Here is a 16,700-nt window from a genome sequence, read left to right on the forward strand (position 1 = left end):
TTTTTTGTCTTGTCCACAGTACTCTCTGCTGACACCTGATGCCCGTATCAGGAACTGTCCAGAGCAGGAGAAAATCCCCATTGCAAACCTATGCTGCTCCGCACAGTTCCTGAAATGGACAGAGGTGTCAGCAGAGAGCACTGTGGACAAGACAAAAAAAGAAATTCAAAAAAGAAAAGAATTTCCTCTGTAGCATACAGCTGCTAAAAAGTACTAGAAGGGTAAAGATGTTTTAATAGAAGTCATTTACAAATCTGTTAAATTTTCTGGCACCAGTTGATATAATAAGTTCAGTACCCCTTTTAAAAAGTCTTTAATAAGTTCAGTTTCCTGGTGTACCCCTTTAAATACCATTGTTAAATAAATGGGGCTCTTTTTAGACATATAGGGTATAGTTTAGGAAATGTTATGCATTTTGAGATATAGTGGAACACAGTGCTTTAAGTGGGCCAAAAGAGGTGCCGGTACTCTATTAGGTGCCAGTAAACCCATGCGGGGGCGTGGCTTAATTATCTCATGCAGACGTGCGACCTTGTGCTCTGCCCTCACTCCTCCCCGCTCTAGCTCTAGCGGTCTGACTTTTGCATGGGTTGGAAAAATCCACCTCACATCGGTACCGACTAGAGATGAGCGAACTTACAGTAAATTCGATTCGTCACGAACTTCTCGGCTCGGCAGTTGATGACTTTTTCTGCATAAATTAGTTCAGCTTTCAGGTGCTCCGGTGGGCTGGAAAAGGTGGATACATTCCTAGGAAAGAGTCTCCTAGGACTGTATCCACCTTTTTCAGCCCATGGGAGCACCTGAAAGCTGAACTAATTTATGCAGGAAAAGTCATCAACTGCCGAGCCGAGAAGTTCGTGACGAATCAAATTTACTGTAAGTTCGCTCATCTCTAGTACCAGCGCGCACCATCTGCCGGGCGCCAGAGGGGGAAACTAGGCGAGAAGTGAAGGCGGCGGTGGAGAGTGGGAAGTGTTCCTGCGTTCCGGTACGATAAAACCACGTTCTAGGCGCACGGAGAGGTGCTGGTACTCTCAAGAGCCATTTTTGAAAGTGGCGGTACTGAGTACCGCCACGTACCGGCCCACTTAAAGCACTGGTACAACAAAAAATAGAGACATTTTTTGGGGTGTAATTTTTTTTTCTTCAATTACAAAAAAAAAAAAAAAATGAAAATGTGACTGTAAAATAAAATATTCTTTATTTTTTACATAGTGTGAACCCTCCCTTAGGGCACGTTCACATGGGTAAAAACCATGTGGATTTTGACATAGAAACGCACTGATTTAATTGATACCAACTATCGGGGGGGGGGGGGGAAACACACGAACATGACACTTTTTTGGGCCGTTCTGCATGGCAGCTATTATTGAAATACATTCGCAAGACAGCTAAAGGATGGAATTTTTGTCCGTGCAAACATGCTCTAACTCTTACGTGGCAGAGCTGCAATACCAGAGACAGCCTATGGACTGGAGTGGCGCTGTTTCTGAAAGCAGATCCTATTTTCTAGTCTTGAAAAACCCCTCAGGGCGCGTTCACACGGAGTAATTCAATAGGAATTTTCGAGTAATTCCTCTTGAATTCTCTGCTCCAAATTAATGTACATCTCCTCTGCCCATTGACTTTAATGTTATTTCCGTTGTCCTGTTCCAACGCTGAATTCCGTTCCGCTTGAAGAACGAGCATGTTCATTCTTCAAGCGGAATCCGCTAGCAGAAATCAATAGAAGTCAATGGTTAAAAAAAAAAAAATCCGCCCGACATCGTTTTCGTGCGCAATTTGCACGGAAATGGCTGAAAAACCCTTCACTTCTTTCTCTCCCATTTCCGCATGCAATTCCGTGCAAATTTCGTGCAAAAATAAGATCCTTTTTTTCCGCCCGTAAATTTTTTGGCGTGAATTACTCTTGATTCACTCCGTGTGAACGCCCCCTTTATTGATACCACAAGACAACAGGTACTGACAACAGCGCATAGAAGAAGAAACCTGCCTAATCTTCCTGTAACGTACAAGTCCCTATGGCGGCCATATTGATTGTCACCCAGTTTTTCCCAGAAACTAAATGGCTAAATAGAATGTGACAAGGCTTCACATGGACAATGATTGAGTTACTTTAATTAATTTAGGTAAGTGTTTTTTTTTTTTTTATTTAATTTAAAATTACTTAATTTTATCTATGTAATGGCAGATAAAACCTTCTTTGTATGAAATTACTATAGTTATAAAAAAAATAAAAAGCCCCACAAATAACTCATAATGGGAGTGATTAAACAATGGCGTCTATGGTATTCTCAATGAGACTTGGTCTGTGGTTTTCCTACCCACCCGTCAGCTTAGCATATAATGCTATTCTGCTGTATCTCATTTACTGTCAGGAACAATCCTTAGTTTGTGCTCATTGTATAAAGGTCCGTCAGTCTCGTTCAGCATTTCCCAATGTTGGATAAAAACTTTATAATATCCAATAATATATAATTTTTCTATCTTTCTATCTAGCCCCTCATCCCTATAATTTTATCCTGGGATTTTTGCAAGAAGACAATTAAAGGGTACCTCTCATCAAAAAAACTTTTGATATACTATAGATTAATGTATGCGGAATAACTTTACAATTGCATGTTATTAAAAAATATGCTTCTTTCTATTTAATTTTCCACTTTGAAGAAATGACCACTAGGGGTCTCCCTACCAGTCCTGGCAGCAAGCATTTCAGACTCATGCTGGAGTCCTAAACACTACGAGCTGCCAGTCTGCTTTGTTCCCAAAGGAGAACACTCAGAGCTGCCAGCCTGCTTTGTTCACAGCCTGTTTGGCTGTGAACAAAGCAGGCTGGCAGCTCTGAGTGTTTAGAAATACAATAGAAAGAAGCATATTTTTCATTAACATGCTATTGGAAAGTTATTCAACATTCATTAATCTAAAATATATCAAACGTTTATTTGATGAGAGGTACCCTTTAAGCTATAGATGTAGCAGAGTTGAGTTTGTCATTAAACTTTTTAAATGAATCCGTAATACTTGCACCTTTTGGTTGTGTTCACACGTTCAGGTTTTTTTAATTACGATGACTGAATATAGGAGAAGTCTCTCTGTTATACATCTTTCCTTTATATGTTTCCTCCATGTATGATCTGTTCCTTGCTTTGTATTTTGTAATGAAAAACGTGAACATTAGAGATGAGCGAACTTACAGTAAATTCGATTCGTCACGAACTTCTCAGCTCGCCAGTTGATGACTTTTCCTGCAATAAATTAGTTCAGCTTTCCGGTGCTCCGGTGGGCTGGAAAAGGTGGATACAGTCCTAGGAAAGAGTCTCCTAGGACTGTATCCACCTTTTCCAGTCCACCGGAGCATCTGAAGGCTAAACTAATTTACGCAGGAAAAGTCATCAACCGCCGAGCCGAGAAGTTCGTGACGAATCGAATTTACTGTAAGTTCACTCATCTCTAGTGAACATGTGAGCAAAGCCTTAGTCAAATGGCAATCTGGGATCTGTTGTGTATGACAAATTCAGCACTGCTCAACTGATCACCTGTAAATTGGATTGTCCAGGTTGTGGGTTCTACTGTCGACTGAGTTGTTAGGAATCCCCTATAAATATATAAGTACAATAAAAATGATCTGATGTACGGAAAAGGAAGCATCTCTACTCAAGGCAGTGTTTCCCAACCAGGGCTCCTCCAGCTGTTGCAAAACTACAACTCCCAGCATGCCCGGACAGCCTTCGGCTGTCCGGGCATGCTGGGAGTTGTAGTTTTGCAACAACTGGAGGCATTCTGGTTGATAAACACTATGCTAGGGTCCCTGATATATTTAGTTTAGAAAAAAGAAGGCTTAGGGAAGACCTAATAACTATGTATAAATATATCAGGGGACAGTACAGAGATCTCTCCCATCATCTATTTATACCCAGGACTGTATCTATAACAAGGGGGCATCCTCTACGTCTAGAGGAAAGAAGGTTTCTACACCAGCACAGACGGGGGTTCTTTACTGTAAGAGCAGTGAGACTGTGGAATTCTCTCCCAGAGGAGGTGGTCATGGGGAACTCTGTAAAAGAATTTAAAAGGGGTCTGGATGCATTTTTGGAGAATAATAACATTACAGGTTATGGATTCTAGATCTATAGGGACAGAATGTTGATCCAGGGATTTATTCTGATGCCATATTTGGAGTCGGGAAGGAATTTTTACCTCTAGTATGAGGGTTTTTTGCCTCCCTCTGAATCAACTCAGTACAAATAATAAATAAATAGAAATAATACATTTATATGTATACAGTAAATGCCTTCAGGGATCCCTTCTGATCCCCCAAACACTCAGTATTACCTTATTAGCTCAACATATGAAAATATAGTATAAAATATAGTAATATATATATATATATATATATATATATATATATATATATATATATATTACTATGGAGAGAGAGAGAGAGAGAGAGAGAGAGAGAGAGAGAGTGTGAATAAATAAAGCAAACAATGATAAATGTTTAAATAAAAAAGTTGATAAATAAATAATAAATAAAAGTAAAAAATTAAATCTATATATTTTACTTTTATTTATTATTTATTTAAACATTTATCATTGTTTGTTTTGTTTATTAATTCTCTCTCTCTCTCTCTCTCTATATATATATATATATGATCTCTCTCTCTCTCTCTCTCTATATATATATATATATATATATATATATATATAATATATTATATTACTATGTATATATATATATATATAGAGAGAGAGAGAGAGAGAGAGAGAGAGAATGAATAAATAAAACAAACAATGATAAATGTTTAAATAAAAAAGTTGATAAATAAATAATAAATAAAAGTAAAAAATTAAATCTATATATTTTACTTTTATTTATTATTTATTTAAACATTTATCATTGTTTGTTTTGTTTATTAATTCTCTCTCTCTCTCTCTCTCTATATATATATATATATGATCTCTCTCTCTCTCTCTATATATATATATATATATATAATATATTATATTACTATGTATATATATATATATAGAGAGAGAGAGAGAGAGAGAGAGAGAGAGAGAGAGAGAGAGAGAGAGAGAGAGAGAATGAATAAATAAAACAAACAATGATAAATGTTTAAATAAAGAAGTTGATAAATAAATAATAAATAAAAGTAAAAAAATAAAAAATTAAATATATATTTTACTTTTATTTATTATTTATTAATTTATTTATTTAAACATTTATCATTGTTTGTTTTATTTATTCATTCTCTCTCTCTCTCTCTCTCTCTCTCTCTCTCTTTTTCTTTCTTCATATATATATATATAAAAATAAAATATCAAACAATTCTGTTTTAACCTACATATATTGAGTTGTTCCTACCTTCGTTACTTTGTGTCCCAAAGGTCAGCTTCCTATAGCGGCCCAGCATCTTGCTGCTATTGATGCCTCGGTTGGCTGAAGACCACTTGTGTGCTTGTCTGTGAGAAGTGACTATTCCAGTAATGTGAGAGAGTTGTGTGGGAGACCCAGATAAAAGCCCCTCTGTGTGTGTCCATAGGAGGAGTCTGTCCCATCAGCTGGCTGGACATGGAAGCCATGGGGGGGGGGGGGGCATGGGTGTTAAGCAGTTAATGAGGTCTTATTTCTATGAGAAAAGTCTTTTGTCCTTCCTCACACCCTCAAGAAGAGAATAAAGCTGCCCGCTCCTATAGTAGGTGTTAAAGTGTCTGCTACTGTTCTCCTAGACTTGATCAGCAGAGCTGACACTTCACAGATACATAACACTTGCCCAGCAGGTCAAAGGGTCTATCTGCAGTAATTCTTATAGATTATACTATAATTTATGTGATCGCGCAGATCTTTGCATCTTGCAATGATGTAAGTCGACCATAAATATTTGGTGTCCCAGCACCAATGGCTGTCCTGTGGATTCGGAATGCTTTAGGAAGCCTTGCTGCACAAGTGTTGGGCCCACAGAAGGACTTTTTGTTCTATTAATTATATTCACACTTTATTAAGAAATGTATATATTTTCCTATAATGATCTGGTTGTTGTTATTCTGATATATATTTATTTATATGTTACTGTACCCTTAACATAGAGAAGTGTACCCCATGTGACCCTGCCTGCCAATGGGAAACCCTAAATTCTTCCCCATATCGTGTAATGGGGGAAGGAGTTGCCCCAGTCCAGTTTGAGCTTAGTGCTAAGTCTCAGCACAGTGCAGTAAAGATGTGTTGTGTGCAGAAGCCTCTTTCAAGCCAGTATCTATTCATTTGGTGAAAGCACCACAATTCCCAGCAAGGCAACAGGGCTCCCAAGGGGTTACGCTGCATCCTTTCACCCTGCATCAGACTGTCAGTATAATACCATCTGCACCCAGCTCAGTAAAGACAGTTAACCTGACGTCGGTGTGTTCCTTTACTACCCTTGTCTGGTCCAGAAGAAGCTGTCTCCAACCTCGGACCATGTATAGGATAACGGTGCCCTGGCGTCACGAAGTGATCAGGTATTTCCCTACACCACCCATGGATACCACAAATGAGTTGATCGTTCCACTGATCCTATTGTTAACAGACAGATTAATTATCTGTGCAGCTATGTAAGAAGTTCAATAGTTAAAAAAGGAAACCTATTCTGTTCAGGCTATAAATCATAAGTAAAAGTTATCAATCCTAGTCCATGACAAGCACCTGCTCACTGCGGTTATAGACACGCATTAGGCTATATATATATATATAAAATGGTGATAAACTACATCCTGGTTACCAAGTAGTTTTTGTGCAAAATCATCGGAAATGCAGGATGTTTTTTTGCACATGGATGTTCAGATCCACATCAGATAGGTCTGCACTATAAGGACTACAGTCCCAATAAGGGTCTATTCACATGTACAGTATTCTGCGCAGATTTGATGTACACGATTTCAAGCTGTGTTCAGTCATTCAGTTTACATTGAAATCTGCAGCAGAAAATCCTGTGCGTCAAATCTGCGCATCAAATCTGCCCAGAATACTGTACGTGTGAATAGACCATAAAGCTACATTCACATGTAACTAATCCGCTGCGGCTGAACGGAATTTATGCTGCGGAATTCTACAAGTGGAATTTCTGCAGAGGAAAATCTACAAGCAATTAATGGTGCTAACCCATTGACTTTAACCCTTTAAGGACTCAGGGTTTTTCCGTTTTTGCACTTTCGTTTTTTCCTCCTTACCTTTTAAAAATCGTAACCCTTTCAATTTTCCACCTAAAAATCCATATTATGGCTTATTTTTTGCGTCACCAATTCTACTTTGCAGTGACATCAGTCATTTTACCCAAAAATTCACGACGAAACAGAAAAAAAATCATTGTGCGACAAAATCGAAGAAAAAACGCCATTTTGTAACTTTTGGGGGCTTCTGTTTCTACGCAGTGCATATTTCGGTAAAAATGACACCTTATTATTATTCTGTAGGTCCATACGGTTAAAATGATACCCTACTTATATAGGTTTGATTTTGTCGTACTTCTGGAAAAAATCATAACTACATGCAGGAAAATTTATACGTTTAAAAATGTCCTCTTCTGACCCCTATAACTTTTTTATTTTTCCACGTACGGGGCGGTATGAGGGCTCATTTTTTGCGCCGTGATCTAGTTTTTATCGGTACGATTTTTGTTTTGATCGGACTTTTTGATCACTTTTTATTCATTTTTTAATGGTATAAAAAGTGACCAAAATACACTTTTTTGGAATTTGGAATTTTTTTGCGCGTACGCCATTGACCGTGCGGTTTAATTAATTATATTTTTTTATAGTTCGGACATTTACGCACGCGGCGATACCACATATGTTTATTTTTATTTACACTGTTTTATTTTTTTTATGGGAAAAGGGGGGTGATTCAAACTTTTATTAGGGAAGGGGTTAAATGACCTTTATTAACACTTTATTTTAACTTTTTTTTTGCAGTGTTATAGGTCCCATAGGGACCTATAACACTGCACACAGTGATCTCTCATCCTGATCACTGGCGTGTATTAACACGCCTGTGATCAGTGTTATCGGCGCTTGACTGCTCCTGCCTGGATCTCAGGCACGGAGCAGTCATTCGTCGATCGGACACCAAGGAGGCAGGTAAGAGCCCTCCCGGTGTCCTGCAAGTTGTTCGGGACGCCGCTATTTCACCGCGGCGGTCCCGAACAGCCCGACTGACTAGCCGGGATACTTTCGCTTTAGAAGCGGCGGTCAAAAACCGGTTTGACCGCCGCTTCTAAAGGGTTAATACCGCACATCGCCGCGATCGGCGATGTGTGGTATTAGCCGCGGGTCCCGGCCGTTGATGAGCACCGGGACCGACGCGATGTGATGCGGGGTTGCAGCGCGACCCCGCTTCATATCGCGAGAGCCGGCGCAGGACGTAAATATACGTCCTGCGTCGTTAAAGGGGTTCTCCGGTGCTTAGATATCTTATCCCCTATCCAAAGGATAGGGACAAGATGCCTGATGTCTATAAGCTGTCACGCCCCCTCCCATAGGCTTGCATTGCGTGATCGACAGTAATCAGACCCGGAGCGAACACGCTCCGGGGACTGATTTTAAACGGGGTGCCGCGTGCAAGATCACGGGGGTCCCCAGCGGTGGAACCCCCGCGATCAGGCATCTTATCCCCTATCCTTTGGGTAGGGGTTAATATGTCTAAGCGCCAGAGTACCCCTTTAATGGATAGCAACATAATCCGCTTGCGGATTTTCTGCAGCGGAAATACCACTTGCAGAATTCTACAGCAGAATTGCAGTGGGCAACCTGGAACGGATTAGTTACGTGTGAACGTACCCCAAAAAACATAATAGCCACAGATGCTTTTTCATGTGGCATCCATGCTGGTTTTCAAAATGGAATAGATACGGATTCACCTTCAAAATCTGCACAGATTTTGACCCAAATGAAAATGCCCTAAGGGGGAGATTTATCAAAACTAGTATAGAGGAAGAGTGGTGCAGTTGCCCATAGCAACCAATCAGAGTGCTTCTTTTTCAAAGAGGCCTGTGAAAAATGAAAAAAGCTATTTTATTGGTTGCTATGGGCAACTACACCACTCTTCCTCTATACTAGTTTTGATAAATCTCCCCCTTAAGTGCCTTACCTTAGACCAGTGGTCTCCAAACTGTGGACTTCCAGTTGTTGCAAAACTGCAACTCTCAGCATGGTAGTTTTTCCGGACTCATCCTGCCTACGGCTGTCTGGGGATGCTGGGAGTTGCAGTTTTGCAACATCCGGAGGTCCACAGTTTGGAGATCACTGCCTTAGACTAATATTCCCCGACCCGTGGCATTCAAGTGGTTGCAATATTTGAACTGCCATTAAGTCATGATGGGAGTTGTAGTTTTTCCTAACTCATCCTGCCAATGGCCGTGATGGGCATGATGGGAATTGCAGTTTTTCAACAGCTGGAGAGCCACAGTTCGGGCACCACTGTCTTTGACATTTGGGGACAGTCAAGCAGGGCTGCCATCAGAAATTTTGGGGCCCCTCACACAGCTCAAGGCCTGGGCCCCAGACCTTCCAACCCTTCGTGGCACTCCCCAGGGCATTCCCGCTATCTTCCCCATCATCTATTAAAGCAAGCAGTACTCTCAGCCCCCCCTTCTCGCCACATAAGAGACCCCCCCCCCCCCACACACACACTACATAGCCGGACTCTTAGCCTCCCTCGCATAGTAATATGATCAGGTTCTCCTCTCGCCCAGTGTAGCAGATCTTCCCCTGAGCAGCTTCTGTTCCTGTGTGCTGTCAGCAGGAGGAGGCAGCAGCGAGTGTCCTGTCTGTACACTATGTAGTACAGACTCTGTATCCTCCGGTCACTGTGTCAGCTGTCAGACTCAGGACCTGTGTGTGCTGCTGTAGCTGCGGTGCGCAGGTCCTGAGTTCTGACAGGCTGACACAGTGGCTGATCTGAATCAGGGCCGTTTGAAGGAATTTGGGGGCCCCAAGCAAAATGGACATGGAGGCCCCCCCCCTTTGATGTTCACGCACGTCACGCTCTAGGGCCGGCGTCAGGACGTAGTATCGCCGGCCCTTGAATGCTGGGAGCGCGACGTGAGCGAACGTCGATACGAGGCCCCCACATTAGGTGCGGCACAGTTCCCTCCACATTAGGTGCAGCACAGTTCCCCCCACGTTAGGTGCGGCACAGTTCCCCCCACATTAGGTGCGGCACAGTTCCCCCCACATTAGGTGCAGCAGAGTTCCCCCCACATTAGGTGCAGCAGAATTCCCCCCACATTAGGAGCAACAGAGTTCTCCCCACATTAGGCTAGCAGTGTTCCCCCACATTAGGTGCAGTATAGTTCTCCACATTAGGTGCAGTATAATTCCCCCACATTAGGTTGGCAGTATAGTTTACCCCACATTAGGTGCAGTATAGTTCTTCACATTAGGTTGGCAGAATAGTTTACCCCACATTAGGTGCAGTATAGTTCCCCACATTAGGTGCAGTATAGTTCTCCCCACATTAGGCTATAGTTCCCCCACATTAGGTGCAGTATAGTTTCTCTACATTAGGCTATAGTTCCCCCACATTAGGTGCAGTATAGTCCCCCCACATTAGGTGCAGTATAGTTCTCCCTACATTAGGCTATAGTTCCCCCACATTAGGTGCAGTATAGTCCCCCCACATTAGGTGTAGTATGTTCCCCCACAGACATACAGCCTCCTGGAGGCTGTATGCCTGTTTACTGCCCTACTTCAGTGGTCCGGCCACCATAGCAGTAGGTCCCGGGACTGGAGGAGCGGTGGTCGGAGCACTGAAGCTGATGTGCCGCTGGTCACTTACCATGCTGGCCAGCACATGTCCTGTTCGCTGCTCCGCTCCTCCGCGTTGCTTTCCAATGGGCGCATGCACGGGACAGGGCAATTGCCCCATTTTCCCCCCCCTCCCTGGATCCGCCACTGCATGCATTATATACACACATAATACACATTATATACTGTACATGCATGCTTCATACACACACAACACAACACACTGTACACATTACATACTGTACATGCATCATACACACACATACTGTACACATTACATACTGTACATGCATCATACATACACACATACTGTACACATTACATACTGTACATGCATGCTTCATACACACAGATACTGCACACATTACATACTGTACATGCATGCTTCATACACACACAACATACAGTACACATTACATACTATACATGCATGCTTCATACACACAACACACTGTACACATTACATACTGTACATGCATGCATCATACACACAACATACTGTACACATTACATACTGTACATGCATGCTTCATACACACAACACACTGTACACATTACATACTGTACACATTACATACTGTACATGCATGCTTCATACACACAACACACTGTACACATTACATACTGTACATGCATGCTTCATACACACAGATACTGTACACATTACATACTGTACATGCATGCTTCATACACACATTGTACATGCATCATACACACACAGATAGAATAGATCAGTGTTTCCCAACCAGGATGCCTACAGAGGTTGCAAAACTACAACTCCCAGCATGCCCAGACAGCATTTGGCTGTCCGGGCATGCTGGGAGTTGTAGTTTTGCAACAACTGGAGGCCCCCTGGTTGGGAAACACTGGTATAGATACACACATGCACTTTATATATAGTCATCCACAGTAGTAACACACACAGGCACAGTACATAGACATACACATACGTACACACATATATATCCACACACACACGCTTATACACATATATATATCCAGGGACACCTACTGTAGTCAGGCCCCATGTTGTACAGCCTCTGCGGTCTCCTTTCCTCACAGCTCTCTCCTCCCCCTCCTCTTGCTCTGAAGGCTGAGAGAAGAGTCTGGGGCTGAGGGAAGATACCAAGTGCAGCGGGGGTGGGGGGAGCATGATTGTGGTGAGGTGAGAAGAACTCAAAAGATGCAAATTAGTTTACTTTAAAAAAAAAATGTCAGACATTCGGGGGCCCTCTTGTTTGACTGGGTTCCCTCAGACCCGGAGCTCAAACTCCAAGAGCACGATTGTTAATCCGGCCCTGGTGATGGGGGGAATTGCCCCGTCGCTACAGGACGGGCAAGCACTGGCTGTGCTCGGGGCCCCCCAGCCAGCTCGGGGCCCCAAGCAATTGCTAGATTTGCCTGTCCTGTAGCGACGGGCCTGATCTGTATGTGTGTCGGGACTCCTGCCCTCAAGCTACTGCAGGGGGTGCAGCGGGCCGGGCCCCCTTGGGAGCTTGGGCCCCTTACTGGGCTACTGGCTGTAACCCTCTGATGGTGGCCTTACAGTCCCAGTTAGGGATCATGGACTTGGCAAAGCCTTACAGGGGCACACAAAGTCCCTATCATTCTATATTACAGAATTGTAGGAACGCCATCCTGCCCTAGTAGCATATACAGTGATGGCTGTAAATGTTGGCACCCCTGAAATTTTTCTAGAAAATGAAGTATTTCTCACAGAAAAGGATTGCAGTAACACATGTTTTGCTATACATGATTATTCCCTTTGTCTGTATTGGAACAAAACCAAAAAAGGGAGGAAAAAAAGCAAATTGAACATAATGTCACAACAAACTCCAAAAATGGTCTGGACAAAATTATTGGCACCCTTTCAAAATTATGGAAAAATAAGATTGTTTCAAGCATGTGATGCTCCTTTAAACTCAACCTGGGGTAAGTAACAGGTGTGGGCAATATAAAAATCACACCTGAAAGCAGATAAAAAGGAGAAAAGTTCACTTAGTCTTTACATTGTGTGTCTGTGTGTGCCACATTAACCATGGACAACAGAAAGAGGAACTGTCTGAGGACTTGAGAACCAAAATTGTGGAAAAACATTAACAATCTCAAGGTTAAAAGTCCATCTCTAGAGATCTAGATTTGCCTTTGTCCACAGTGTGCAACTTTATCAAGAAGTTTGCAACCCATGGCACTGTAGCTAATCTCCCTGGACATGGACGGAAGAGAAAAATTGATGAAAGGTGTCAACGAAGGATAATCCGGATGGTGGATAAGCAGCCCCAAACAAGTTCCAAAGATATTCAAGCTGTCCTGCAGGCTCAGGGAGCATCAGTGTCAGTAACGAACTATCCGTCGACATTTAAATTAAATGAAACGCTATGGCAGGAGACCCAGAAGGGTGAAGTGGCAGCAATGAGTCGAGATCTAAATCCCATTGAACACCTGTGGAGAGATCTTAAAATTGTTGTTGGTTTGGAAAAGGCGCCTTCCAATAAGGGAGACCTGGAGCAGTTTGCAAAGGAAGAGTGGTCCAACATTCCGGCTGAGAGGTGTAAGAAGCTTATTGATGGTTATAGGAAGTGACTGATTTCAGTTATTGTTTACAAAGAGTGTGCAACCAAATATTAAGTTAAGGGTGCCAATCATTTTGTCCAGACCATTTTTGGAGTTTGGTGATTTTATTATATCCAATTTGCTTTTTTTTTCCCTCCCTTTTTTTGGTTTAGTTCCAATACACACAAAGGAAATAAACATGTGTATAGCAAAACATGTGTTACTGCAATCCTTTTCTGTGAGAAATACTTCATTTTCTTGAAAAATTTCAGGGGTGCCAATATTTACGGCCATGACTGTACATATACTGTACCTCCATGATATGGCATTCGATTGACCGACTATTAACCAACCAAGGTGCCTCCAGCTGTTGCAAAACTACAACTTTCAGCATGCCCGGACAGCCTTTGGCTGTCCGGGCATGCTGAAAGTTGTAGTTTTGCAACAGCTGAAGGCTCCCTTGTTGGAAAACACTGATCCAAGTTCTGTTGCAAGTGTCAGAACATGCTGGTAGTTGTAGTTTTGCAATAGCTGGAGGTACCCTGGTTGGGTAACACTGGATTGATTACAATATTTTTCATAGATTCTATATGAAAACATACGGTCATATAGACCATGGAAACATGAAAATATGGTCATATAGATTTCTATGGGTGCTGTATTTCAACTCCCATGATACATTTGCATGCCAAAATTGACCAATGCTAACATCTAAGGCTGTGTTGTCATCACATGTATGACTCTTTGTAGGCACATGTCACCCATAGGGTCCATTGTAGAAAATGTATGTATTATTATGTTTTTTTTATTGGTTGCCTCTGTATAGAATAACAGTCAACAATGCTATTGTATACAGTAAAAAAAACTATTCTGATGCCCCAAAAAGTACGATCTACTGCCATATATCTGGTCAATGTGGGAGCTTTCCCAGGACCTACACCACATACCCACTACAGACACAGTGTGATCACATTGTAAGGCAGCTTTAGGTCATAAGCTGTATATACATATCTACAGAAGTGTTCGGTGAGAGTCACAATACGTGCTACTGTTCTCATGGATCCAACCTGTAAATGTGACATTTACACATAAACAATGGCGTGCTGGTGATTCTTCTCTTACATAGACCTGTCCTGCCACGCTGATATTTTCATATGAACAGAAGGAATCAGCCAAGTGTTAGCTCGGTGTCCAAGTTTCTGCCACACTTCCTGCAACTTGGAGCCAAAAAATAGGCCAGTGTTGTCCCATCATGACATGTCTGTATACTCTGGGTGAATGGATATAGTACCACATGAGGTGGTAGACCATTATATATATATATATATATATATATATATATATCCTACCGTTACATCTATCCCAATGTGCAACACTGGGTAGGGACCCATTACCGTTCCCCCATTCCTCACTCTTTGCGTTGCCCTATAATTAGTTTTAGCCTATGTCTGATCCCAGTACGTGTCTCCCTAGGACACATCACCTCCTAATGGTGTCCGAGTCCTTCAGCCATGTCATTGTCCACAGGGGGTAATCTTCTGGACAAAAATGTGGTGAGGGTGTTGGAAGGGCAGATGTTGTTAACCCTTAGGGCAGATGGCATTAACCCTTTGTGTTCGTGACGCCAGGGCGTGGTTATCCTCTACACTACCTGAGGTAGGACCCCAGGTTCCTGCGCCAGGCATGGGGTACATAATCACTCCAATGCAAGGTCATGGAACAACAGCACTTTACTGAGGCAGACAAGGTGTTAACGTCTTTACAGCTCAGTTTAGGCCCAAGGAAATGTTCAGTGAACATTAGGGAGCTTATTGGCTCGCTGGGACTTGTAGTGGACTTGGAATGACTTGTGCAACCCACGCTGAAATTAGTAATATGACAGATTAGTCTATCTTAGCTAGACTTGTCCCCTGTATTTGTGCTTCCCGCCAGGCTTTGACTTTCACCTGCAGGGGTTAACTGGTAGTAGCTGCGTGACTAGGCCTTGATCTCCCTCAAGAACACCAGACAACTGCTCAGGTCTTCACTTGGCTGTACCTCAGCTAACAACTGACTAGGCTAGCTCCTCCCTGGTATATATGGGAGCAATTTGGAGGAATCTTATAGGTCAACAACAAGACACCTGTTCACCTTGCACCTTCCTTGGTAACATAGGCCTTGACAACAAGGATTTAAAGAGACAAATGCCTCAAAAGATTAACCAGCATATAACATAAGCGCTTTTAACACTTTACAGTCCGTAGGAGGGATGTGGACCCAGGAAACACTGAAATGAGGCCACCACACAGGATAGGCAGGTGTACAGAATAACATATTCTGTACTGGGCCACCACAAACTCCCCCTCTTAAAAGAAGCCGTCATCAGCGTATTGTCCTGGAGGGCGGATGACATGAAGTGACCACTGGGGCCACACAATAGTAGGAATGAACAAAAACTGTTCCTGGGGTATTGCTCCAATGTCCTTCACAGGGCTGGTAACAGGGATAGAGTTAATGTGGCATTATCACTGAATGTCCTGACATACTCATATATATAGACGGGGTATTTGAACTGGGATGCAACCAACAAGTAGTTTGTGTGGGGTTACTTGCCCTCCTAACTGTGTTGGGGCAGATTGGGCTGCCTGAGGCTTTCTACCCAGATACCTGTTCTAACGGGGCTCATCGCCATATTTTGCTACTTCTCCCTGTAACAACCGATTAACAATTATACTGACTTTACATATTTTACAGTAGACAACAATAGCATATATACAATATTTTTCCACCTTATGTGCTGGTTCAGTTTATCAGGTACTTTCTGTGGCCACTCAAAAAAGTCCTGTGCACTGTGGACAGGAAAACAATTAGTATAAGACACAATACATTTTATAGACTGACATGGACTGAGTATATATAGGTATACTGACTATAAGGTAACAGTCCTATCTCAATACTTTACTTGACTACTTTCTGTACACAAAATTAAGCAGTAAATATAAGTTTTTATGACTATACAATACTGACGTGATAGTACATTTATACTATTGACTATTATGTACATATGACTGGTTTACTCTCTATACGTAGCGGGCAGTTGACCTTGAGTAGACCGCTGAGACCTGTGCAACACCACCTCTTGAGGATCAGGATCTGGAGGTAAATCTGAAAGTTTGGCAGGTACTTCTTTGATGGGAGCTTGAACTTGAACAGTGGCTTTGGTCTTGTGGACTCCAAAGTGTCCCGACTGGTCATGAAATGCGTTGAGGACTATCGCCGTGTCTCTTCGGGGAACCAGAATCTGATGAGGTCGATCACCGGAGACCGGATCCAAAGAATTGCGCTACAACAGTCCTTTGTGCACAAACAGTCGCTTCCTCTGTCGCCAC

The 16,700-nt window shown here is 42.3% G+C and overlaps 1 protein-coding gene across 3 annotated transcripts in view; it reads right to left on the reverse strand.

Annotated features, from left to right (window-relative positions):
• The window catches only part of LOC130367957 (uncharacterized), a 112,944-nt gene that overhangs the window by 15,376 nt on the left and 80,868 nt on the right, over nt 1-16,700 (reverse strand). The window contains exon 1 of one of the 3 annotated variants that reach the window (XM_056571032.1): nt 5,369-5,569. The exons of the other annotated variants lie outside the window; for them this stretch is intronic. Coding sequence (XP_056427007.1) covers nt 5,369-5,417 — 49 coding nt within the window. The 5' untranslated portion in view covers nt 5,418-5,569. Of the gene's footprint in view, nt 1-5,368; nt 5,570-16,700 lie in introns of those variants that run through there. 3 annotated transcript variants of the gene reach the window in all.

Source organism: Hyla sarda, chromosome 4 (genome assembly GCF_029499605.1).
Source record: "Hyla sarda isolate aHylSar1 chromosome 4, aHylSar1.hap1, whole genome shotgun sequence".
NCBI classification, from domain to species: Eukaryota; Metazoa; Chordata; class Amphibia; order Anura; family Hylidae; genus Hyla; species Hyla sarda.